Source organism: Gallinula chloropus (assembly GCF_964237585.1).
Source record: "Gallinula chloropus genome assembly, chromosome: 14".
In the NCBI taxonomy this organism is placed as follows: Eukaryota; Metazoa; Chordata; class Aves; order Gruiformes; family Rallidae; genus Gallinula; species Gallinula chloropus.
In genome coordinates, this window is record NC_140099.1 from 2,956,932 (window position 1) to 2,982,457 (window position 25,526).

At 43.8% G+C, this 25,526-nt stretch overlaps 1 protein-coding gene across 1 annotated transcript in view; it reads right to left on the minus strand.

Annotated features, from left to right (window-relative positions):
• Window positions 1-22,740, minus strand: part of LOC311197003 (nesprin-2-like) — a gene marked incomplete at its 5' end in the record, with an annotated part of 64,968 nt that extends 42,228 nt beyond the window's left edge. The window contains 20 exons of the mRNA XM_084270691.1: window positions 1,638-1,781; window positions 3,987-4,142; window positions 5,166-5,342; window positions 6,653-6,799; window positions 7,229-7,411; window positions 8,286-8,418; window positions 8,537-8,550; window positions 11,403-11,534; window positions 12,109-12,282; window positions 13,806-14,006; window positions 14,171-14,290; window positions 15,210-15,311; window positions 16,360-16,569; window positions 16,801-16,953; window positions 17,519-17,650; window positions 18,585-18,726; window positions 19,335-19,447; window positions 20,351-20,473; window positions 21,427-21,594; window positions 22,657-22,740. Of these exons, the coding sequence (XP_084126817.1) occupies window positions 1,638-1,781; window positions 3,987-4,142; window positions 5,166-5,342; window positions 6,653-6,799; window positions 7,229-7,411; window positions 8,286-8,418; window positions 8,537-8,550; window positions 11,403-11,534; window positions 12,109-12,282; window positions 13,806-14,006; window positions 14,171-14,290; window positions 15,210-15,311; window positions 16,360-16,569; window positions 16,801-16,953; window positions 17,519-17,650; window positions 18,585-18,726; window positions 19,335-19,447; window positions 20,351-20,473; window positions 21,427-21,594; window positions 22,657-22,740 (2,808 nt within the window). The remainder of the gene's footprint in view (window positions 1-1,637; window positions 1,782-3,986; window positions 4,143-5,165; window positions 5,343-6,652; window positions 6,800-7,228; window positions 7,412-8,285; window positions 8,419-8,536; window positions 8,551-11,402; window positions 11,535-12,108; window positions 12,283-13,805; window positions 14,007-14,170; window positions 14,291-15,209; window positions 15,312-16,359; window positions 16,570-16,800; window positions 16,954-17,518; window positions 17,651-18,584; window positions 18,727-19,334; window positions 19,448-20,350; window positions 20,474-21,426; window positions 21,595-22,656) is intronic.
• Window positions 22,741-25,526: the final 2,786 nt, after the last annotated feature.

Sequence of the window (25,526 nt, forward strand, 5' to 3'; positions counted from 1 at the left end):
CCCCCAAACTACAGCACTCCTTCAGCATGATTTTTACCCTTCTGTATCAGGTAAATACATAAGGTGTGTCCTGGGTTAGACAAAACATTAATCTAAATGAATATCTATTTTCAGTCGTGCCAGTACCAGATGCTTTGAGAAGAGCATGAAAGCCAGGCAAGCAAACAGGCAGGTCTTCATGGGCCCAGATTTCAGTTCTGATTACACATCCACACAGTGGAAGATGAAGACTTTTCAGCACCACAGTGCATGCCAGATACACTGCATAGTTCATTGTATCCTAGTATCCTAGTTCCAGGCACGCAGGAGTAGATGGATTAATCGTGCCTTTTCTCATTTGAATCATGGTGTAGGTGGGAGGAGCCTGCAGCTAATTACTGCCCATACAAGCAGGATAGAAAGACATTGTATTCGTGAAATGTCTCTGGGCCACAGTCTTGAGATCAACCTACGGACAATACAATCAAGGTGCCACATCTCCTTACACCTATATTTGAAATCACAGCCTGGCTCTTCTGAGAGTGGTCACCCCCAGGAAGAAAGCTTTACTCGGTGCTTCACTGCACACACAGACAACTAGGCTGCAAGAACATTCTGCAGTTTGTAAGTTTAATACTTAAAGTCACAAAAATACTAAAATGATTGTGAGCCATGGTGACTGCAAGAAGAAAAAAGCACTAGGCTGTCAATCCTGCCAATTTCAATCACCAGCTCTATAGCAGAAGGAAGAACTTTCATCATGGATACAGACAAAACCACCTCTGCTTTCTTGGTAAGAAACAGCCACATTGTTCCTGCTGAAACTAAACTAAGAAGCAGCAGACCCATCCTGGACCAACCCCTCATATGGAAAAGTTCAAGTGAAAGGGTTCAGGTTTCCAAAGTTTTGAGGAACAAAACTAAGGCATTTAGAAACGGTAAGTGACCCACTATAAACACCATCACCACATCGTGTATAATCCTCGATGCTAGATGATTATTATCACAAATTTAAATCCATAAATGCAGTCTTAAGTGTGTCTTCTGTGCCTATCAATTGCATCTAAATTTAAAGAAAAGAACAGTTCTGAGCATAAAGATAACTATAAATGCAAACTGCTGGGTAGTCAGTTTGCATGGGAAATTAGCCTGTCTGACTCTCCTTGAAGCAGTTGGAAGCTACATAGGATTTGAAGACAGCAAAAGCCATCCAGGTGTGTGGAAGAAAGAGTAACTGGGAGGTGGAAAAGCTACAGTGAGAATGGGGCAGGGCCAGGCAGCTTCCACCAGCGTACTACAGGGCACAAAGAAGAGGGTATGAAAGAGAAGCAATCAAATAAGAAAGCTTAAGGTTTCAGTTTGCAACTCAACAGAAAAACAGCAGTGCTATTTCTTTGTTTTCTTAAACTGCAGATGGGGGTCTGTCACTTCTCCCCCTGTATTCAAATTACCTTGAGATCAGACTTGGTTTTGTCTCTCAAACTTGGAAATACATTAATTTACATTATGGTACAGATTTAGAAGGAAGTTCCTAGGAAGGTTAAGATTAAGAGTAAGGAATACTTTGCATCTTTTTTGTATCAGTTCCTGCCAGCCCATGAAGATTAATAACAGAGAATAGGTACCAGAGGAAATCAGAATGCAAACAAAGCTTTTACCTGGCTTCCATTTCTGTGCTCCATTTCAGAGAGCTCAGTTATCCTGGAAGATTCTGGGGTTTGTTCTGCATTTCTATTCAAAGCCAAACTCTGTTTGACCCGATCAAGAATTTTGGATTTAGTTGTGAGTTGATTTTCTAGATCCTAAATGACAAAAGAGGAAAAAAATAAAAGAGAGATAGGGTAAGGTCTTTTGATAAAACTGTAGGAAAAAAATCTGTGTGAGGAGCTTAGATAAACATTCCTTCTTTGAAAACAGTTCCATGTAATTCTTCAACCATGCAACACCATTTCGATTCTGATACAGCACAACTGCTTTACAGGAGTTCAAAATGACAGCAGCTGCATTAGACAGTCTCCTGCAGGTAGAGCTAGATCGAATCCATGAAGTATCAGTATGAGCACTGGACATCCATCAGGACCTAATTCCTCAGCCATCACAGAGGCCTCTCTGTCCCTCTCCAGATGCAGAAAAGTTTTTCTATTGGTGTAGCTGAGCTTTTCCTTGAGCAGGTTAGCACTTGGGTCCTCCTCTGCTCCAGCTCACTGATTTAGATTTTAGACTGAATAGGAACTTGATTTTGCACTGAAGAGTCCCTGATGTCCCAACACCACCTAGAAAGTCATTTTCATTTTGTCCTCTGTCCTGGTTTTGGCTAGGATGGAGTTAATTTCTTTTCTAGCAGCGGGTGGAATGCTGTGTCTGGGAGTCAGGATGGGAGCAGTGCTGATAGCACCCTGATGTTTCTAGTTGTTGCCAAGCAGGCAAGGACTTTTTCAGCTGTTCATATTTCCCTACTAAGGAGAAGAGAGGGGCTGCAGACAGGATAGGTGACCTGAACTGGCCAAAGGGGGTATTCCATGCCAATTACATCATGCTCAGCATAAAGGGGGGCTGGTGGGAGGAGGAGCTGGTGGCTCCAGGATGAGCAGTGTTGGGGACGGTCCAGTTTCTCGGGACGGCCTTTGGCTGCACAGCCTGGGCTGTGTGGTTCAGTGAGAAACTGCATTGTCTGTCACCAGTCTCATACATTTTTTGCTCTGAAGTCCTCTTATCATTGTTAAATCTATCTTTCTGCTATTCTAGTAAACTATCCTTATCCCAACCCGTGAGGTTTTGGTTTGGGCTTTTTTCCCCCTTCCCTTTCCTCCCCATACTGCCTTTTAAAGAACAAGTGACTGCGTGGTACCTGGCTCTCAGCTGGGGCAAAACCACGACATCCTCTTAGGCAGAGGCTTTCCTGCATGGGGCAAACCCCACTGAAATCAGTCTGGGAGATTAACTTCCCGCCAGCACAATCAGCAAGATTATCAGCTAGTCTTGACATGCTGGGGAAGGCTCACAACATGAGTAAATATCCACACACTCAGTTTTCCCACAGCATTTTCCTACAACACTACACTTGAGCCATGACCTACTGCCCCTGCCCTTACTGTCCCCAAAATGTTTTTCAAATTTGGACATGGATTTTATGGAGGAAATTCATTTTAACAAAATTTAAATTTAATTTTAACAAAACATTTTAGCCACCTACATCCTAGCACTGTGCCTTGCTGTGGGCAGGATAATGTTTTAGTCAAAGATAACCTGTGTCTTTCTTCAATTCTGGCCCCTCGAATCATTTCTGAGTGCTTCAGAGAGACAAGTTACTTGCTGTGTAACAGCACTCTAGGCAATAAAAGCAGCCTACTATGAGAGAGACATGTAACCATAGCAATGAATGAAAAAATATTCCATGTTAAAAAATGGAGAGGGAACACTGTACTGAATGAAACCAGTAGACTGCAGAGTAATAGGAGCCAACTATGACCTGGCTGTAGCCGTACTAATTTTAAGGAAGCTGATGCCCAGAAAAGCACAGCAAAACCAAAGGACACCCAGATTCCTGAGCCTGGTGCAGACACTACATTCTAGGGCAGGAGCAGAGAGAGTTGCTGTTTTCTAAATGGGACCATGTAGTTTCCACGACACTTCCACCTCAGAGCTCTTAGATTAATGGAACTGACAGCTTTTGCCATGCCTGTGCTGAACTGAGAACTACTTCTTTTAAAGGCATCTCAGAGTAAGATCTACAATAGTGCTGCACACCACTCCAAATACTGTGGAACTACAACAAATGCATCTTCAACTGGAGGGAAAAACCATAAAACAGCAATTCATGTTTAAAGTGGATCTGGCTCTTCATCACTCCAACCTACTGTGCTTTAATTAACATTACACAGTAGTATTCCTCTAGGAAATGGTAACTTTATATTGTTTCCTGTTAAAATCTTTGTAGTTCTTTATTCTGGATTCAGCAAAATGCTAAATATGTTTTTTGCAATAATATCACACATATAATGCCTTACCTTGCAATCATCTAGTGTGTTCTGGGCAGAGACCAGACTTGCTGGGGTCTGTAAAGATTTCAGTCGACCACTCTGAGCCTCCATCCAACTGCGCAAGGTCTGTACTTGGTTCTCATTTTCTGAAATAGCCTCTAAAGTTTGTTCCATGTCTTGTATCTGAAAGTTAGAGAAGTCTTTTAACTTGCTTAAAGCTAGGGATGGACAGAAATAGGGCTCCCCCCTTCCATAACAAAAATGAGATTACAATAGTCACATTGAAAATGCTATTTAAAGAAAATGTTTTGAAAGGAAAAGATTAAAAGTTTTACTGGCTCCTTAGGATCTGACTTTTTTCTTCCCTCGTGTCCATTGTCCCAGGGGTGGAAACACTGCCCCACCATCTGCCATGGACTGATCCAGACTGCATTAGGAAAGGGTGAAGCCCCAGGGAAGGAGAAAGGGAATAATCCATATTCTGCTAAAAGCTGGTTTTACTCTCAGACTACATCAAGTCAAAGGACCTGCACAAGAAATCCAGTTTTTAGGAATCAAATGGCAGGATGGATGTCATCAGATTCCCATCAACACTATCAATTAAACAGCAGCTATGTCTTCACTGACCAACAAAAAGGGGACACAAGCTTTCCTAGGCACTGTGGGTTTCTGGCAAATGTATATCCCCAAACTACAGTCTAATTGTGAACCGTCTCTACCATGTTATCCAGAAGAATGAAGAGGACTTCCAACGGGGCCACCGTCAGCAAGAATCCTTGCGACAGATCAAACCGTTGAGAGTCCATCTTAGTAGATCTTAGAGTCGTCCAGATAGGGCCTGATATTAAAAATGTCCTCTACACCACAGCTGGGAGGAACGGCCCTACGGAGTCTCTATCAGAAAAGCACCCGAAGATACTCTAAGCCAAACTCTGGAGTTCTGGATCGTCAGACCCTTACACTCCAAATGCCATGAGACAGCACAACGCTGTTCTTATGGGACAGCAGAACGCTGTTGTCATGGGACATCACAATGCTGTTGCCATGGGACATCACAACGCTGTTGCCATGGGACAGCACAACACTGTTGCCATGGGACAGCACAACACTATTGCCATGGGACAGCACCACACTATTGCCATGGGACAACAGAAAGCACAGGCAGGGTGCGAGTGGTGAGCCAAAGCACTAAGAACTCAATCAAACCTTTCTCTTCAGAGATGCCTGCAGCCGGTGCCACTGCAGGTTCAGCTCCCCAAGACACTCAGCAAATTCTGTCCTTTCATGCCGCTTGCTTTCCACATCACAAGTGCTCATGTGCAAGAGCGACTGGTTAACAAAATCTACCATCCACTGTTTGAAGTTCATTTCCATCATATGTTCCTGGAGGGGAAAGACAAAACAGAAAGTAAAAAAATTAGTTGGCCAGTTTTGATCTCAGCAGTTCAAACGATGCTTCAAGACAGTTACGGGACATTCATGGCTTATTCTGAACCACAGCTTTTCTGAAAGCAACCTGGCTGTAGTAAGCATTCCCAATTTTTACCATTCTTGATTTGTGTAGCTCTTTCCATCCATTGTAACTTTTGTGGAAAATCATTTTTATTATGTGGGTAGCTCAAGGTAATAACAGGCTAGTGCTGGAGCAGGGAATAAAACCTAGAGGTATGTGGTGGTTCAGCCACTCACTCACTTGGGAAGCAGAAACAGACAGAGCCTTGGGGGTGGAACGATGTTATTTTTAAGGTCCCTTCCAACCCCAACTGTTCTATGATTCTACAAATACCCTTTTATTTCAGAAAGTCTTAGGAGGAGAGGGGAGGAAAGGGCTCTTCATTACATTTAGTAGTATCCAGTAAAAGGCCACCAGGGAATACCGCAACAGAGGCACTGAAGTCACAGCTTCTTCCCTGTAGGAAATTATGACCTTGATCCCAGCTTTTTTCTCAGCATATGCATCCTGACATTGCTGACAAGTGGAGAAGGCACATATACAAAAAACACCTTCCAACTTCCAAACCCAACTGATATAGACCACAGTGTTATGTATCTCCTATACTAAGACACAAAGGGCAAAATATGACTTTGCAGGGATTCATGTTCTGAGGTTGGGGTCCATGGCATCTATGGAGGTACACGCATGGCTTGAATTCCTCCTGTGGCCAGGGCAATCAGCCTCCATCACTGATGCTTTGGCATCTGAACAGAGCAAAGAGTTTGCTGAAGCCTCTCCCTCAGCAGGGATGTTCATCTTGTTTCTCTTTCCTAGCAGGTTCTCTCTTCTGATGGAACATAATACTGAAAACCCCGATTCTAGTTAAATGGATCCTGGCTATGGAGCTACATTACGAGCTATTCCTTGTTGAAAGGGCAGGCTAAAACAGCACAAACACAATCTTCCTAAGGAAGCAAAGCTTTCCTCCTCAGTGCATTTTATAATCTAAATGTAAGAGAGAGAACAAGCAGAACAGATGGGACAGCATGAGGAAAAGGAGATTAAAGCACAGCAGGCAGTAGCTGTGTAGCAGGGCAGGCAGTGTGTTGTGTGGCATGGAAGCAAAAGGTTTTTATAAAGGAAGATGTAAGACTGCTTTAGGAACTCTCCTGAGAGTAAGGGAAAGAGATGACAGTGCCTGTAGGCTGATTCCATCAAACACCTTGCAGAAGGCCTGGACATACAGCTTCCCATTTACCTTGTACTTCTGAAGGAGGCTTCTCACTTGGGCAGCGCTACATTGTGAATTTATTGGCTCCTCATGTCCCTGCTGTTGTTCCACATGGTCCAGCCAGGTCATCAGCTCAGCAATAGCTTCCCGTGATGGAAGTTTTTCCATCTGAAGCTGGGAGTAAAGCACATAATGAATCCTCTCCAGTCTGCTCATAGAAATATCAAGGATGATGACATCTGTATTTTTAGAAGGGCTCAGGCACTGTAATTGCAGTTACCAGGGTATGAACTTGAAAGAGAGCCCTGTGCTCCAGAGGGGCATATGACTTAAACTAAGAAAAGTTGGTGAATTCAGTAATTTGAAATCAAGTTCTTTCTCACTGTAACAGACTGTCACGTAAAACTGTAAAGATGATTGTTATATGCAACACAGCCCAGGAAGAACACTGCAGGAATTAAACTGCAGGACAATACTGAGGATATTCTGAAAGCAAGACAGACAGCTAATTAGGCAAGAGGTGCTTCAGGGGCCTTATGGAGTAGCCAACTGAATCCCACTGTATAGTACTTATTTAGCTCAAACTGAGCAGTTTCTCCTCACCTGGTGAAGCTTTTCTTGGATGGCTGGGAGCTCTATAATCAGTTCTCCCCACTTCTGCTCAAACTTTGCCAAAGATGACCTAAGCGCTGCAGTATCAGCTTGTTTCACGTGAAAGAGCTGGTTGGCAGTGCTCACCACAGATGACTTCAGGGAAGATTTTTCATCAACTTCCTTAGAGAATGTCTGAGGAGCATGAGAGAAATTGAAGAGAGGGTAAATATATATCTATTTAAATAAAGAACATATACCAGGTTTTCAGTCACTGGATGAACTGCCTCAACAAACAGATTTTAGCAAGTTTGTAAATTTCAGAAAACCTAAACTCAACATGTTCTGTCAGCAAAGGCAGCCTTCTGCCCATCTTAGCCAAAATGCTGAATGCCACCTTTTCCTGCACAAGGATTGGGAATATCCTATCCCCACTTCACACTGTGGTCCAGGAAGCAATGCCAGTCGGTGAGTGTCTGGCCAACTAACACCTATCAGTGCAACACTCATGGTGCTTTGTTTTCCCACTGTGCAGGACTCTCTCTGTCATTGGGGCTGAACTGCCCAGCTAGTCATACAAGAGGAGCACAGCATTGAGGGGCAGGCAAAGACAGGAAATGCAATTCAGCATGTTTCTTTTCCCTGACTTGGGCTTGCCATCTTCACAACCCCTGTCTTTGCCCCTGCTCCCAGAGCCCACGCTCCAGGTTCAGTTGGTAAGTGGTCCATCAGCTTGGCTCAACTGCTGTATCTGGTATTCAGCATGAGGAGCAAGAGAGAAACCATACTATTACACTGCAGGTGCACAAGAAATTCTGGCTGGGCTGTGATGTGTGGCAGCTTGGAGTTTATCATTAGATGATTCCATTCCGATTTATGCATTTGGGCTGGCATCACAATTGAAGGAAGGTCTGTGGTGGCCTCCCATCGTCATGGCTCCTCACACAGATAATGAGGTGGCTTTGGGGTACAAAGTAATTCAGTACTATATTATGTGGGCAGCTTCTGCATCATGACAAATATAAAACCCACTCAAAAGTGTCTAAACCTGGCAGGAGAACTGACTTACCAACAAGCTGTTGATGTTATCCCTGATGGTGGGAAGATCCTGTGACACATTCAGAGACTGCTCCTTCCAAAAATTCATTCTCTGCTGAGCAGAATCCAGCCATTTGTTTAATTCCTCTGAGTCTCTCTTGTAGCTACAAGGAGAGAACAAAACACACAAACATACATCTCTTAGCTGAGTCTAGGATACATTTCTCACCCTCCAAGTTGTCTTCCTCTTTGTGAGGAGGCACGTGCTATTCTGGCACTTACCCTGCTATGTAATGCTGCAGAACCATGAATACAGCATGGATTGATGAGCAACACAGCTGGAGGTGCACAGGAGACTGTTCCTATCAGCTCTTTTCATCTGGTCTGCTCTCCCTGAAAATGGCCTATTTCTGTATCCAACCAGCATCACCAAGCCAAGTTCACACAGATTAACACAGCTTTGTTGGAGGTCAAAACCACCAAAGGAGATTGTGCAAGCTCCAAGACACAGTGCATAATACACAGCAGGAGTGGAAACCAACAAAAACTGACAAGATCTGTCCATACTCTGGGTCTAGCCAGACTGGGATCAGAACATGAAGACGAAGGGGAGGGAGAGCTGAGCTTGTTATATCAGCTGTTGGACTGGGCTGTAGACCCCCAAACTGCCTCCACCTGAGTGCCAGGACTGCACCAGTAGTTGACTTGGGCCATGTGAAAGCATTCAGCATGCTTGAGTGTTCCCCTCTTGGATAACTTCAAAACACAAGTGGAAGCAGTATGCCAGCCAGGTCTTGAATGTTTGTAAAGTGGACAGTGTAGATGCACAGACAGGTGTGTTATGCCTTTGCGTGGGAATCAAGGCCAACTTGCATTTGTAGCAGGTCAAAATGCTTAGGGCAGCATGATCAGGGCTTCTGTTAACACCTCTGGTGCACAAACTGGAGCCCAGTACAGCTAACTCTCACCTAGATGCACTGACTTGGCAATAGCAGCAATTAACCTATTGTTCCTATAAAAATAAGCAGGAAGTGAAACACTTGTCTACACTGAGGACAGCTGTGTAATAAAGGGCCACTTTTTCTAACTACCACTGTGGGTTTTTTTCTTTTTCTCATTTTTTAAGTTAAAGCAGCAATGAAATGTATTAATCCCTATTGTATTTCACCAAAAATCAAAACACTGCTAGAAAAATGTATCTTTTCTTCTAAATTCTTATTCTCATATCTCCTCTGTCATTTATTTTATTTTCCAAACAGAAGGTATCTGCACTTCATTACATGTAAAAAGGACACAGTTGTTTGGGTTTTTTCATCTTCTCTGGATAGATCAAGACTGATCTCAATATCATTTTATATATTATCAGAATCTGGCTGTATTGTCCACATGTATGACTGTCCCCAGCAGAAAGTTATTGCCCTCCTGTTCTGAGAGGGCTTTCTGGCTCTAGCCTATATAAAAAATTCACAGAATGGCACAGGTTGGAAGGGACCTCTAAAGGTCATCTAGTCCAACAGCCCTGCAGTAAGCAGGGACACCTTTACCTAGATCAGAGCTTCATCAAGCCTGACCCTGACTCCAGGGATGAGGGTTCCTCCACCAGAAGGTGCTGGAATAATTGTTGAATAAAGGTGGCAAGGAGGAATGAATAATAATCAGTGAGGACATTAAGTGAAAGACATAGGAGCAGTTTGGTTTGCTTTGTCAGCTGAATGAAAACAAAGCATCATTTTTATCATTGCTACACTGTACTGGAAGATGACAAAAGGGAAAAAAAGAAAAAAACCTCAGGACATAGATCAGTCCTAGGGAGAAGGAAGGATGGAACAATTTTGTGATGCATGATCTCCAAGCAGAAGGGATTTGTCCAATATTTATTATTAATAGGGCTATTTCTCTGTCAGAAATTAAGCCCCAGGGAATTTTATCATTTTCTGTCCTTGAAAATGTGAAGCTTCAGTGCAAGGATGCACCCCAGAAGCATCCTCTAAAGCCCTACTGCTTTGCTTTTCATGTCTTTAAAGACAAATAAAGACTTGAAAGCAAAGAACCAGTTCAGAACTTAAAAGCACAAAGGAAATAAGGCAACATCACAATCAATGGTTATGCAAAATTTGAGTGTCTCCCATCTCAGTGTGACAGGCATCAAACAGGCCAAAGGGCCACTGTGTATGCAATGATCTACTGTTCATTTGTTTCAAAAGCTTTACTGTGGCTCAGAATTTTCTGGGCATGTCCAGTGATCTCTTTCATACAGTCACCTAGACAAAATCACAGCAGTCCTTTTTGCCTGTACAGGCAGTGAATCTGAATATCACACTGGACTCAATGCAGACCCAAAGACACATTAGTTCAAAAATTTCTAATAGAGTGGGTCCTCAAAATCAAGGAAGGTCAGACCTGTGAGGAACGCTGAGCACTCTGAGGATACATCATGAAGTTTATTGAATGCTAGTTCTTAATTTATATTAAACAACCATAAAGGCTGCTTTCATATCCTTATACTTAAATGTATTTAAATGGGAGATAAAATGTTTTCAACTGGACTTGATGCTCTAAATAAAGGTGTAGCTCTGCCATCAGAGATGCAGTTGGTATCAAACCAGGAACCTACTTGCCATTCTACACAAAAGAAATTTTATTCTCTTTGGTCAGACAGAAAGCAGGGCATCTCATTTTGAATTCTCAGGATTTTAAAAGGAGCTGGGAAACCTGGCAGTCTTCTATTGCAAATAGGGGTTCAGGTTGATTCTCCTCTTCCATTTGGTTTACACCACGGCACGAAAATTGTTCCTGAATTACAGAGAAGTGGCTCTCTGTTCACCCCAAAGCTCTGTACTGTCCTTGGGTTCCATATAGCCTGCACATGATCTTCTCCCAAATATTTGCATTTGAAGACCATATTCTATAGTCATAAATGAACCTCTCCTGAGGGTTTTTTTTTTCCTTTTTTTTTTTTTTCAGCCTCTGGCTGAAATCAGCAGCCCAATCTGCCACTTTTAAGAGTAAGTTCCTGGTTTGCAGCCACACACAGACAGGGACACAAAGGAAACAGTGCCTTGCAAACCATCTTCTCATATTCTAATTATTTTTTTCCCAACTCTACAGATTCACAAAGAAAACCAGGCAGAGAGACAGACACAAATACCTGTAGAAGTGCAATCCTTTCCACTAATCTTTCTTCTGTTTCTTCAACCAAATTCACAGAAGGCAATGTAGAGGCAAGTGTCTCTAACTCCTTATTGATAACTAGGTATTCATCATCAAATTCCACCCATTCCTAAAAAATACAGCACATCATTAATATAGCACACATCAGTCTGAGGCCTTAACACTTATTCTAGCATCAGCAGCTCTTCAATGAAACAGAACACAAAACCAGGTGAATATGGAAATGTTACAGATATTAAAGTAAGATGTTATTTCACCACAGGTGAATTAATTAATTGTCTAGTATCTTCCAAGGTTTCTTAATTTGAAGTGGTATACTTAATCTTTTTATTCTCTAGGGGTGTTTTAAGAAAAATGTTTAGGTTTTATTTTAAAGTGGTACTGGTATTTTTGTGCCTTGAAGGGCTCTCCTGTCAGTCCATGAACTCAAAACCTCCTGCAAGAAGTCTAAAAGTCCCACCCATGTCAGAGGAATGGGTTGAAATGTACATTTCTACAGGCTTTCAAGGAAAAAAAAGCCAGCTTATTGACACACACAGAACAAGTAATAGACTGTTGCTGTCCAGTGGAGACAGGAAAGGACAACTGCTAGCCAAAGAATCTCTCTTGTGGAAACGGTTCCCCTAGATGAAACTCTTCTTCTTCCCTTCAGCTTTTACTCTGGGTTCCTTTAGACTCATTACCTGTAACAGGCTCTGTAAGTGTACAGCATGCTCGCAGGCCTTCTGCTCCAGCAACCTGACTTCATTCATCAACTCTCTCCAGAATTCCTCTTGCTTTTGTAGGATGGAGGGAGCCACTTTCTCCGAAAATGTTTGTATGGAATTCATGTGAGTCATGAGGTTGTGGAAAAAGTCCTGAAAAAAATCAAGTTAAAGCTGGCTCTTTAAGAGAGAACATACACACATGCCCAGAGCAAGAGTAAGAAGTCAGAGAAGATTCATTCAGAACAGCAGACAATTTCAGGGTCTCTTGTAGCTGGAGACAGGAACCTTTCACCAAAATTCTGCATCACTCCATGATTGGCAGTTACTGATCATTTTATGGTTTGTCAGGAATGAGTCAGGAGTTGCATATGCTATTTTCATTTATAGATCTCTAAAGAAAAAGATCTGTATTTATACCTTCAGTTCATACAAAATATGTTGTTGGAAGATGATGGAAGAAGTGTTTAACTATAAATAAATATTTAGTTTAGTGTGAGGTAGTTATCACAGGAAGCCATTATCCATTCACCTGGATGGGAAGTGACTCCAAGCACCAAGGGTACCAGCAGTTCTAAGGCCTGGCACAATAATACTTTGGGATAACTGTAACGTAACACTTCAATTTAGTTATCACTAGCTGAGCTTTTGGGAAATGTATGAATACCAGAAGAACACGTTCCCCCACAGAAAAGCTTTGATTTAAGATCACAATCTTCAGTCAGGATCTTCACTTAAGAACTAATAACTAGTACAAGAATTCCACTGAAGGCCCATATCACAGGCATAGGCTGTGTGACCATCCTGGTAAGTCTTGATAACCAGGGCAGGGAAAATGGCTTTTGCAGTTTTCTTTTGCTTCTGTAAATCAATGTATGTATATTTAGACTGCAGATACATTGATTTCCTTTATAAATAAATTCATAACATTTTGCTTTGCTAAGGGCAATCTGTGAATGACAAAACCCATTCCTATGACTCTGGAGTAGTAGTAGTGGTTTGCAGCCCTTGGCTTCCTGAAGCAGTTCTTAAGGGAGTTTGAGCTATATGGAGCAGTTAAATGAAGGCATTGCCATGACAGACATCCCTGAGTGACTAGCATTAGCCAGGGCTTCTTGCCAAGAACCAGGACAGTGAGGATGCAGATGCATTCGCAGCCATAGCCCACCAAACATGTAGCATCTGGGTACAGGAGAAACTGTCCTGCCAAAGAGAGGATCTAAACTATCCTTACTCCAGAAATGGAGCTGCTGTGGACAAGATTCCTCCATCAGACCATGAAGCCACATAATACTGAAAGCAAAGGCTGAACTCCCAATTGCTAGATAGTAACTTCAGGAACCTTGTTACTGATTTTTTACCAGCAATTAGAAGGACACGTGTCTCCCTCGCGTATCAGTATGTCCTGAGATAATCCAAAGTAGTATTAGACTGACAATACTGAAACCCTGATTTTAATTTATCACCAAAACTGTAGTTGCAATAACAACCTCTCTGTTATATCTTGGTGGGTTCTCTTTTGGTCTAGTGAAAAAAATATGTTTCATTTTTTGCACGTACTACAGTCCCTCCCCTAAGCTATGAGGAAGCTGTTCTTTTCCATAAACACTGGAGGGACACCAGTCACTGAAAACAGTGCTGCTGATCTGAGCAGTTACATGATAAGCACTTTATACCTTGTGATTTTCCAGGTAAGACTGTAGAGCTTCTCTGCTTCTTGCTAGTTGCTTTGGATCTTGTGCAATCTTCTGTTGTCCAATAGCTACCAGCTCTGCAAAGCCATGAAGTAAGTCTTCATACTGGCTCTCACTGATAGCAGGAGAGTTCAGCTCAAGATACTTTACTCTCAGAATCTCCCACATGTCATCCAAGACATCCTACAACGTAAACACAGTTTACTGACTCGTGAAAGACAGAAATGAATCCTACAAACCTGCACACACATTCCCAGAATACAAAATAACCACCAGCCTTTTGATGCTAAAAATACCTTGCTTAGAAGAATCAAACCTTGCTGAGTAAATGGATACTGTTCTCTTACCTCTAATTTATAAACTTCCTGGATTAAAGTGGTAGGCAACTGAAATCTTTCCCCATGGCCTCTCAATTTTGCTACTTGGTTTTCCAGGTTTTCCAGCTCCAAAGCACAGGCATCAGTTTTCTGAATGAAGGACAAAATAAGTTATTAGGAAGAGTTATGTTCCATTAAAAATTCTATTATCACTAGTAGTCCTGGGGCTGGACCTCTGCTGTGCTAGTACTGCATAAATTCACAATGAGACCCCAAGATCCAACAAGCTTGTAAACTAAATAGACAAGCCTGTCCATGACACAGCTTACTGGGTTCATGTGGCACAGCCCGGAAGGAAATTCAGGTCTCATGTCTCACTACAACACGCAATATGCATTTCAGTTCACTAATTCACAGCAGCCAAAGGAATCATACACTCAGAAAATACTGTTTTTTCTTATGAATTAGAAAGACTCAGTCAGGGATGGACCAAGACAGGTTTTCTCTGAAGGAAAGGAAGTTACATACTTTTGCCATTCCTTTTCCAAGAGTGGTTATCTGACAGAATGCATCTAAGGCAGCAGTACCTGCTAGGGGATTCAGCAGTTCTGAGCATAGCTTTCAGCCTGGCAGAAAGTTATGGCTGTAACCAAGGTTATGAGCTCTGGGACAGCCCTCTTTACTTCACCAACAAAAAACCCCAGATGGCCCACAACCATCCTGGGGAGGATATGCATTCTATTTGATTTAAATTCTCTGCTAATCCTTATGAAGGTCAATGCCATAGTGTGGGGTGTATTTGCTCTGAGAGGTTGTGGAGAGACTGGTTCCGCCACTCTCAACTACTGTAAGGACTGGAATTAGGTCTGACTACAGATTGTGACATATTAAAACCCAACAAACCCCACCAAGAACCTAGGGTGGCAAATACTGAACTCTCTCCTTCCCCCATTCTTAAAAACAAAGTGAGAATCAAACTTTAGAAAATATGAAACTTAACAGATTGCACAAAACAGGAAAGAACAGAGAATGCTGAGTCTCTCCTCTCCTTTCCTGCAAATGAAATTACCTGAAGCTCTTCAGAAACATCATGTCCACATAGTGCATTCAAGCATTGCTGTAAACTAGCTTTCTTCTCAATCAACTGATCATAGAGCAGCCTGATTTCATTCTGCAAAAGAAACAAACCTCAGAAGTAGATCACATGTCAGGAATATAATAATGACCAGGCAAAATTACACAGCAAACAAAATGGTTACCTCTTATGGCAAAAGCCCCTTTTTTCCTCTTTAAAAAAGCAAAATAAATCACGTGCCTTATGGGCTTTAAGCAGTAATTTAGAGATGGAAATTCTGTAGTCTGTGTAGTGTAAGAAAGCAGATTACTCTGTCACAACGTAAAAACCTGAGAAACTTACAAAGAAACAAATTCTTCTCTTCTGAAAATGAGAAAATGAGCCCATTACTGGCAACTGATGGAGCTCTGTGGATTCTGCATAAGTAAACATTGCAAGATTAGTCTTGCTACTGTTTGGAGACAACTTCCCAGTGCTCTTCAAAGGACCTGGGTTTTTATTCAGCAGTAAAGAGCTCGGCTGACTTGCACATGAGCACGCTGGAGTTTTGCTGGACAGTAGAAACTGAATTTCAAAGACCAGCCTTCTCTTCCCTTACTTCAGCCTAAGCATCTGACCTGAATTTTTTCCAGCAATGGGTAGTAGGTTTATCCCAGCATAGAAAAGTTTCTATCTGCCTTTCAAAAACACAATTAAAATGCAAATCTGCAAAACTAGGGCTTCTAATACTGTCACACAAAATCTAAAGGATAGAGTGAAATCAACCTCCAACAGATAGCTAAAAGTAACCAGGCACAGCACCAAAGGGAAGAAGCCTGCCTCTCCTGAATCCACCCCTTGACCTCATCCCTGCACACAGAAACTTGCTTGAGCCTGTAGCTCAGCATGCCTGGGATCCCAGGTTACTTCCACCCTTTCTGGGTGCAATTTCTCTACTGTGATCAAGACCTAAGGCAGTCACCATTGCAAACAGCACTGTAAACAGCAAAATTAATTTGTTTCTTGAGAGCCCAAGACAAGTTTGTGTAGTACCAAAAAAAACCCCCAAGCCCACTATAGATTGCTCATCTGTAACCCGAATGCATTAACACTGACAAGTCTAACAGATGCTGCGAAACAAGATGTGCATTTGGCTGTGGAGTACCTGATAATTGGTATTATGATCCAGTCCAGCTTTCATGGAGCTGCTCCTTGAAGCAGTGGCAGCTTGAGTTCGTTCCAGATGCTCCTGCAAGTTGTGAAAGCACTCGCAGAACACATCTGTGCTCCCATCAGCACAGCTAATAGACTTTAGAAGATCATCCTTTCTATCACTCAGATCAGCGTGAAGTTTTTGCAGCTCAACAGAAAGAGTCTAAAGGGTTGAAAGAAACACGAGTGAAAACGGTCTCTGTCCAAGGACTCTTGCCTGTAAAAGGCAGCAGGACTCAAGCTGATAATTGATGGTAAAAGCAAGAGGCCCAAATCTGTGCAATACCAAATAATCTGGTGGTATTACTCCTGAATAATACCAGCAAAACAGGTGAAACATCAGGCCATGTATATTCTGTTTTACACCCTTCCCTGGGTGCTTTAGGACAGTTACCTCATACAGAGCCTGCTGCAGAGCCGCCTCTTCGGTGGACAAGACCGAGGTGTTTAACATCTCCTCCATGTTACTCAAACATCGGCTGATTGCCAGAAACAGCTCAAACAATTTCTTCTCCAAATTGTAAGAGACTTCCTCTGCCACATTGTCCTGGGTAAAGGCAAATCAGAAGCTTTCAGTACTCTCACCCAAGGCATAGCTAAGATTTACTCACTCGTACAAGTTCAGAGGTTCAGTCAGATACGAATAAAACGGAATTAATAAAATCCTGAGACAGCAACTTGGATGAGACAGATAAATACACATAATATACTGAGATGCCAAGGCTGTAACTGAGACAGTGACCCTTTAGGTCCTGGGAGTGCCCGTGGTTTTGCGGGTCTCTAATCTCAGGAATGGGTACAACACCATTTGTTTGTCAGCTCCAGTACTGCAGAGTTACTGAAGTCACTCACAGGCTCCTTGCCATATACAGTCTGAGGAGTTTTACCCAATCTTTGGACTCAGGTAGCAGAAGTATCATAGCTGAAACCAGAAATTTTTCCTCTTGAAATCCTGAGCCCATTTCTCCATTCCAGCCCATACGTGATGCAAAAGCTACACTCAGGGGATGACATCTGCAACATGATCATCAGCTGTGATTCACAGTGACCTAACAGTGCCTTATGTCTGGAATCCCTGGTATTTTTGCAGTGCTAGGACATGCCATTTTTACCTGTGCATGCACCACATTTGCTTCTTGGGTTAGGTCTCCCAGCTGGATTGTGTAATTTTTCAGTTCTTCCACAGTTGGGGTGCTTGCAGTAGCAAATGTGCTGCGGGGCAGCATATTCATCTTTGTTGTAATCTAAAGTTTGGAAAAAAAGAAGGTTGCAAATAGGTGAACAGCTCCAGTGCAGACAGGGCTATGGGCAGCTAGATAACACTCCTCTTAAAAGCATGAAAATAAAAGCTTTGAGGCAGTAATATAAAGCACCTGGATGGCAGGGTTCATTTTTTACTGGCAAAAATTAGTTGGGTAGGCTAAGCCTTGATAGGAGATTGAAAAAGGAGCCTCTGATTCCCAGCTTTAAAGGGCTACAAGTTGCAATTAGTGTCAAGGCAGCCCTGCTGCCCACTGCAGTGAGAGTCTTGCCTGAGAAAGAGCTGTCAGTCATCCTTTTACATGACTGATATTCCTCCATGTAATGCAGTAATTTCAGAGAACAAGGAATTCAGTTGTTCTAATTTAACGTGAACAAAACTGTTAATAACAGCATTTATAGTTTTGTCCAAGCAGTAACATTCTGCAGTCTGTTCAGAATGGATACCTAGCATGCTCTTGTTGCAGTCCAAACTCTGCTTTTGATATGTGAGAGAGAAAACAGTGGTGAAAGCAGAACAAAGTTTAAGCCAGAGATTTGTTTTGACCAAAACATTCTCACTTGCAAGAACTGAGACTTAACCCACATCCACATCAGCTGGGAGGCTTGCTGGCTAATTCTCTTAGTTCTCTTGAAAGAATTAAGCAGATAATATCTGGTCTGAATGTTAACTACAAGGATTTGCCTATGTGCTTCCACACTATTCTTAGTAGATGTTCTTTACCTCAAAACAAAATTAAAAGACAAAGACAACCATGAAAACAGTATGCAGGAACTATTTGCTCTGGAGAACACTTGCACAGATTTCAGTTATCTGATGAAGAAATATGATATTATGATGCTGGAAGATACACTCATTGCTATCTTTACCATAACCAATTGCCTGCTGAAAGAGTGTTTTACTGAACTTCAACAGACCTGGGGTTCCACAAGTTGGCAGAAGGTCGATTTCATCTTTGCTGACAGCTCTTGTTGCAAATATTGCCATTTATTACCCGTTTGGTCCTTTGTAACTAAGGTGGGATCAGCCTGCTTGCTCTTTGCACCAGATTCTCCATTGCTGTATTGAGAAAACATTGTTAGAATGGCAAATACTGAAGCAGAATAAGCAAAATTATATTTGCAAGACTTGTTGTATAAGATTGGCTTCTATTCCACCGCCCCCAAAACCAAACTGAAATCAAGTGCATGGACGGTGCTTAATCCAAGGGTTGATACATTTCTTTGGGCTTTTCCCTTCCTATGAAACACCCTAAAGGCCTGCTGGCAGCCTCTGCCTCTGAAATGACAATATGGGGACCACAGTCCTGTAGCAGGCCTTGGTTCTGTGCTGGAACATGCACAATCCCAGTGCTCCCTTTTCAGATGCTGCCTTTGAACCTGGCTGGCTACCTGCATGCGTTTGTACAGCAAAGGCTGCCGACAGACAGACCAAACTTGACTCTGGATGGGTCTCCTCTAGTTTACAGCAGATGTCAGTCCTGCCTGATACCAAGGCTGATCTAAACACTGGAATCAGCGGCTGTCACATAGATGAGACTCCATTTCTCTAGACTGTTGATGGCAGAAATCTCCCAGCTTCTGCAATTTTTCTTCTAAAGGCACAGATACCTGCACAGAACAAAGTTCTGCTCCAGTGCAGTCTCAGTAGTTTTATTTATTTGGTACCTTGATTCTGATTTCTGAGTCACACTGTCCTCAAACTGCAGCTGCATTTTTTCCACACACGACTCAATGAAATCAATGAGGTATTTCTGCTCAGCTGCTGTTACATTCTGATCCTGTGTAGAGAGAATGGTGTGAACAGGAAAATCAGCTATGTGCACTGTATTAATCTGAAATTAGGATTGTGCTTTTCCATCACAATTCATGGAGCAAATAAAATAAGAAAATAGAATACATCTATCAGAACAAAATGCAGTTTATGTGTAAACATGAGTTTATCAAACAGTCTGCTGAAAACATGTATTTTCATGGAATCCAATTCCACCTGAGCTGAAGCTTTAAAAGCAAAAACCAGCACTCAGAAACAAATTATGCACATATGGAAATTCAAAAGCCATCAACTGCCACCCATATACAGAGAAAAAGGCAAGAGGAAACAGAGATTTGCTCAAACACGAGGTGAGGTCGAGTTCCACTAGTTAAAAGGAGTGTTGAGTGAAAAGTGAGCAATTTGAGTAGCTCAGGCTGGATCATTTGCTCCACCTCTTTTCTAATAGCATTGAAGGGGTGAAAGCTAGTTTTCAGTGAGGAGAACTGAAAATAGTTTACAGAGCACAGAACATCACAGGATTTTTTAATTCTGATAACAAAAACCTTTAAGTAATGGTGAATTAACCCATGGGAAATTGTTCACATAGCTTTAGCTTCAAATTCATCTTCAACAGCAGTGTCAATATACAGATGCAGGTTTCAGAATACAATACTTCAGTGGTAGGAGGTCAGAGGGATGGGTGATATCACCTGAATCATTACCATACAAAGCATGTGTACCATCCAGCTCTGAAGTATTTCTGAACCTTTTTGAGACGGGATTTTAGGGGTGAGGCCTCTCTCCATCCCAACAAAGGGGATGACTGAAACCTACCCCAACAGCCTTGATCCCACAGTGGAAATCACAGCAGGTTATAAATGCAGCTGTCCCCACCACCTACAGGGGATGTGGAGCAGTAGAGAATTACCTGTGGGTGCTGGAAATCCTGCTGACTGAGCGGCTGTTCATCAAGAGCAAGCTGGGATGTGCTGAAGCCATTTGAGTGTAGGATCTCAGGAGGCTCTTGGTCAATACACTCATTGTCGTCGATCTGTAAAGAGAGACCTGTTGTGGAAAGGCTTCCAGACTTGACAATAGGGCAGAACCCACAGGTGCAGTTTGGGGAAATGGCAAAAGTGGAGCTGTGTCAGACCTAGCAATGCATGAAACACAGTTGATACTTGTGCAAAGATTTCTGTCCAGTTTCATTTACTGAAAGTTTGACTGATTCTTACTTGCTGCTAAAGTCCTCATGTTTTTCTCCCTGACAGCTACAAGGCTTGTTTTGCCTCTCCTGTTAGCAATTTGATACTGAAAGTTTGACCAAATTAGAGAAATGTGCAATTAATGCTTATAAATTTCCTTGTGCACCTGGATTTTCTTCCTGTGTTCACAGATACTTCAACAGAAGCCTTCACCAATGCTAATTCTCTCCTGAGCCATGCAAGCTCTCTTCTACACTGTGCTCCTCCAGCACCAGACACACTGCAGCTGCTTTTACAGGAACACATCAGGTGGGCTTCTCTGACCCCTTGCACAACACACTGGGACTTAACTCTGAAGCTGGGAGTCAGTCTCCCTTGCTGGGAAACTCAGCAAGGAGCATGCAGCTGTGGTGCAGGAGAGCTGGTGGTCACTGCCCTTGCCATTTAGGCACTCTTCACAGAGAAAGTTACTGCTTAAAGGCCTCTCTGCTGTGCCACTCACAGACATGGCATTTGAAACCTCCAAGCCAAGCCTGGACTCACAAAATTTGCCCTCTGTCACTGAGCACTTAAAGCAGAAAAGATGTAGATAGAGAGTCATTCAAAAGTCACTTCTTGCTGCAATCTACCAATAATTATACATCTCTGTAAAGCAGAATAATAGTAAGCCTGACATTGCCCAGGGACTTTTCTTCCTTCTTTGCCTCAAGTGCTGAGCTCTATCTGTTCTTCTGGAACCACAGCACATTACAGCACCGTGACACTCGCTCTTGCCCCGCATAACATTCCCATGATTTACCTCCTCTTCAAGGGATGTGTCTTCAAGCATCATCTGAACACCTTCCAAATCGAGCTTCACTTCCTCCAGCTTTGAGGAAAGTGCGTCTATCTGTTCTTGGTAGTCTTCAGTATCTTCACAGCTTTCCAGTAAATAGTGAACCTTTTGTTCAATCTCTGATATCATCACCTAGAAGGGACAGCAGTCAGTTATTCATTCTTAGAAGTACAATACTCCTCAGTGTTCTGAAGGCAATACTCACACTTTCCCCTCTGAAAAGAATAGAAAAACACAGTCAAAAAGAGAAATAGCTGCAACACCCTGAGATGTTCTCCTATCTAGTCTCTATTCTGAACTATTCAATAAATTGTATACAGTTAGCCTTAAAAGCAACAGTCTCTGCAGGCAGTGACTTAAGATATTACTCAGAGATGGAATAATAAAAAAGGAGAGCAGAAATGATAAACTCCGTGTGAATGTAACCAAGAGGAAACCTCTCCAGTGGGAGAGGAGGAGGCCGTGCACAGACTGGTCACATCCCCTTTTGGGAGGACTGATGCTGAATTGCCAAAATATGGGAATGTGCCCTCTGTCAGGCAGGCTACTGTTGGGACCTGGCTTTTGATTTATACTGCTTGAAATCAAACTGTGTCTCTGCATTACTTCAAACTCACATTTTTAAGGTGAGTGTGCAGACTGAAGCCTGCTTGGGGTTCCTGGTTGGAACTTCCCTCTTGAAGCCTATACTGACCAAAACCCTGCATGGGATACAGACACACACAGATACTTGGGTGTATTCAGGATCTTAATTCCCACAGGGTTCATCACCCAAGCACTTGGGTGAATCACAGCCTAAATCCAAACGGCCAAGAAAAACCATTCCTTCCTTTCTAGGGGATTTATCATGACTGAGACCAATCAAAAATTGCCTTTTAATAGAGGAGTCAAACTATACCGAGTCCTGTTTCTGAAAATAATCCAAAGAGAAACAAAGCTTTAAAAAGACTCAAGAGTTCTATCTAAATTCCCCAGAGGCACAAATTTCCCAACTCTAAACATAGGTACTTTAACTAAGCCCTTGGAAAGCTGCACCTGAAGCTGAAGCCAAGTGGCTACCTGTCTTCTGCACACTGTAACAAAGCTGATGAAGAGGGGAGAGGAGAAGCAGTAAACACAGCCTAGCTGCAGCTGCACACCCTGGGGAAGGACAATTGTTTGGATGGCAGCAGCAAACTGATCGCTCTGTCTTACCTGGTAATTAGAAAGCTGCAGCTCCAGCATCCGCTGCATTTTGGGGCTCTGGGAGTCTCTCTGGGAGTCTGACTCCAGAGACATTTTTGCTTCTCACTCTGATGCAAAGAAAATGAAAGAAATACAGTTAACTGCTTTGCTCCTTCCTTCTTTCCTTCTTCCCTTCCTTCCTTCCTTCCTTCCTTCCTTCCTTCCTTCCTTCCTTCCTTCCTTCCTTCCTTCCTTCCTTCCTTCCTTCCTTCCTTCCTTCCTTCCTTCCTTCCTTCCTTCCTTCCTTCCTTCCTTCTTTCCTTCCCTGTCCCCTTACCAGTGGGAAATGTTTAACTTTCACGTGCACAGAGTTCTGAAAACACTCTGCCACCATTCTCCCAGATTAGAAAAGGAGGAAAAAGACAAGGAGAAGGAAGGAATAACTGCTTGAATCAGTACAGGCTGGGGGATGACCTGCTGGAGAGGAGCTCTGCGGAGAAGGACCTGGGGGTCCTGGTGGATGATGGGTTGGCCATGAGCCAGCAGTGTGCCCTGGTAGCTAAGAGAGCCATCAGGAGGAGTGTGGCCAGCAGGTCGAAGGAGGTGATCCTCCCCCTCTACTCTGCCCTGGTCAGACCCCACCTGGACTATTGTGTCCAGTTCTAGGCTCCCTGGTATAAAAACTACAGGGATGTCCTGGAAGTAGTCCAGCTGAGGGCTATGGAGATGGTTAAGGGCGCTTCTCTTCAGTGCAAAAGCTGTGACAGAGTTCATTATCCTATCAGGCAGGATGGTTGGGCTTATTGTGGTTATGCCATGTGTGCCAAGGTGCGCCAGGAGCGGGGAGGGGGGTGGGGGGAACTGGTGGTACAAGAGGAGTCCTTGTCCTCTGCACACTGTGCCCATTCCCAGTGTCTGCCTGCCACGCTGGGAGGGTTATTTCCCTGTTTTCTTAAACCCATTTGACATGGGTTTTTGAACCTCCCTGGACAGTGCTCAGGTTAAACTGTCAAAGTGGCTGAGCATGATTTACATGTGCCAATGCCTGAAGCTCTCTCACGGTGTGCAGTGACCGCCCAGGCACTTTTTATCCTGCCATATGCTGCATGTGAGCCATTGGCAAGCCAATACAGGTCTGCAGAAGATTACCTGAACGCTGCAACACCTGAACACCTTCGATTTCAGAGCTCATTCCGTGCTTTTTTGGTGGGATTATAGTAACTTCTTCACTTTTTTCCCTGATATTGCCGGGGTGGGGAGTGACTTTTTACCCAAGATTCTCCAATTTCCGCTTTTTTTTCCCCCACCCCATGATCTCTGGCAGTCAGAACACACAAATCATGGCAGCGTGTTTCTCCACTAACGAACGAGATCACAAGTGAAGATCAGGGGTTATTTTCCTCTCCAGCGTAACAGGCTGCTTGCACTGGAGGCCTTCTGCCTGCACTGGAAGGTTAAAGAGAGGACAGGTTAGTGTGTGGGAGATTTAATTCCTCCTTAAAGACCTGGGATGTAATGGTAAAGGCAAGAAAGAATAACCAGTGGCAGTAAGGATACATCTCTGGGTGCGATGCCTGCGCGCGGATATAGGTTGTCTCGGTTGGTTTGGGTTTGCTTCAAATTGCCTCTGCTGCAAATCATCCGGGTGTGAGGCTGTGATCTCTCTTCCGCACAAGAAACGAGCACCACATCTCCCTTTTTTGGTGCCGAAGCCTCCAGCCTGCAGCCTTTCTGCTGCCAGCCGCAGGCAGCCGCTCGGCGTGCGCTTCTCGGCGTGCTAATGCTCTCGTCAGAATAAAGCTCCCGTGGTTTTGTTCTGAGGAGGGATGCGGCCGTTTGCCAGGTAAAATCCCCACCCAAAACGCAGGGTTAGACCTGGGGAGAGCTGCAGTTGCTCCCCAGCTCGGGGGTCGGGAAGGAGGCCGGGCGAGCCTCCCCCCGCGCGGGATGCTAAAGCGGAGAATAAATAGGGCATCTGTGGAGGAGGGGTTTCCTCTTTCATGCCTGCCGTGGTTGCACAGACGATCCCCCGTGCAGTTTGGGCTTTGCACGCTGAGGAATGGTTTTTTCTAGCAAACCGTAAGTGCCGTGTTGGTAACGGGCTGCGGGTTGGTCGGGGTGGGTTTTGTTTGAGCAGCCCTCAGCGGAGCAGCGGGAGGGGCCGGCCTTGGGCGGCGGGGGGCGGGGGAAAGGGCACCGCAGTGCCGACGCGCCGGTGGCTCCCTGCAGTTCGCCTTGGTCCAGGCGATGAGTGGGAGACGCGGAGCAGGATAAACAGTGCCCAGGAACCTCTCGCTTAAAATCGGCTGCGTTTGGGGGTTTTGCACCCAGGACAGTGAACATCGGCATCAACAACCTCCGGGACTGGCCGGCAGGGTACCGCACGAAAAGCCGCCTCTGGCGCATCCGCTCTGCTCGCTGTGCTAACGCAGCCCACGGGCACGGGGCCTTCCTGTCCCTGTACCAGGGCCGGGTGCTGTACAGAGAACCGGCCTTGCCTTTCATACATCACCTCTCCAGATCGGGTCCTTTGTCCCTCACATGGCTAAGCTCGCCCTGCAGCTGACTGAACAAAGGTTCCCTGGGTTGTGCATCTCATTTGCCTTGCCGGGCTGTAAACTCCAAGTGCTTCATTAAAGCCATGCCTGTCCTTGCCACCTGCTAACATCATTTCCACTGACTGCAGATCTCTGTAACAAAATGTTCTTCCTGGTTTGCTTAGGGTGAAGAAACTGAAGGAGACATTTGCATTTATACAACTACTGGACAAAAACATGAGTAACCTTCGCACCTGGCTGGCCCGGATTGAGTCTGAGCTTTCCAAGCCTGTTGTTTATGACATCTGTGATGACCAGGAAATTCAGAAGAGACTGGCAGAACAGCAGGTGGGAAATAGCTGC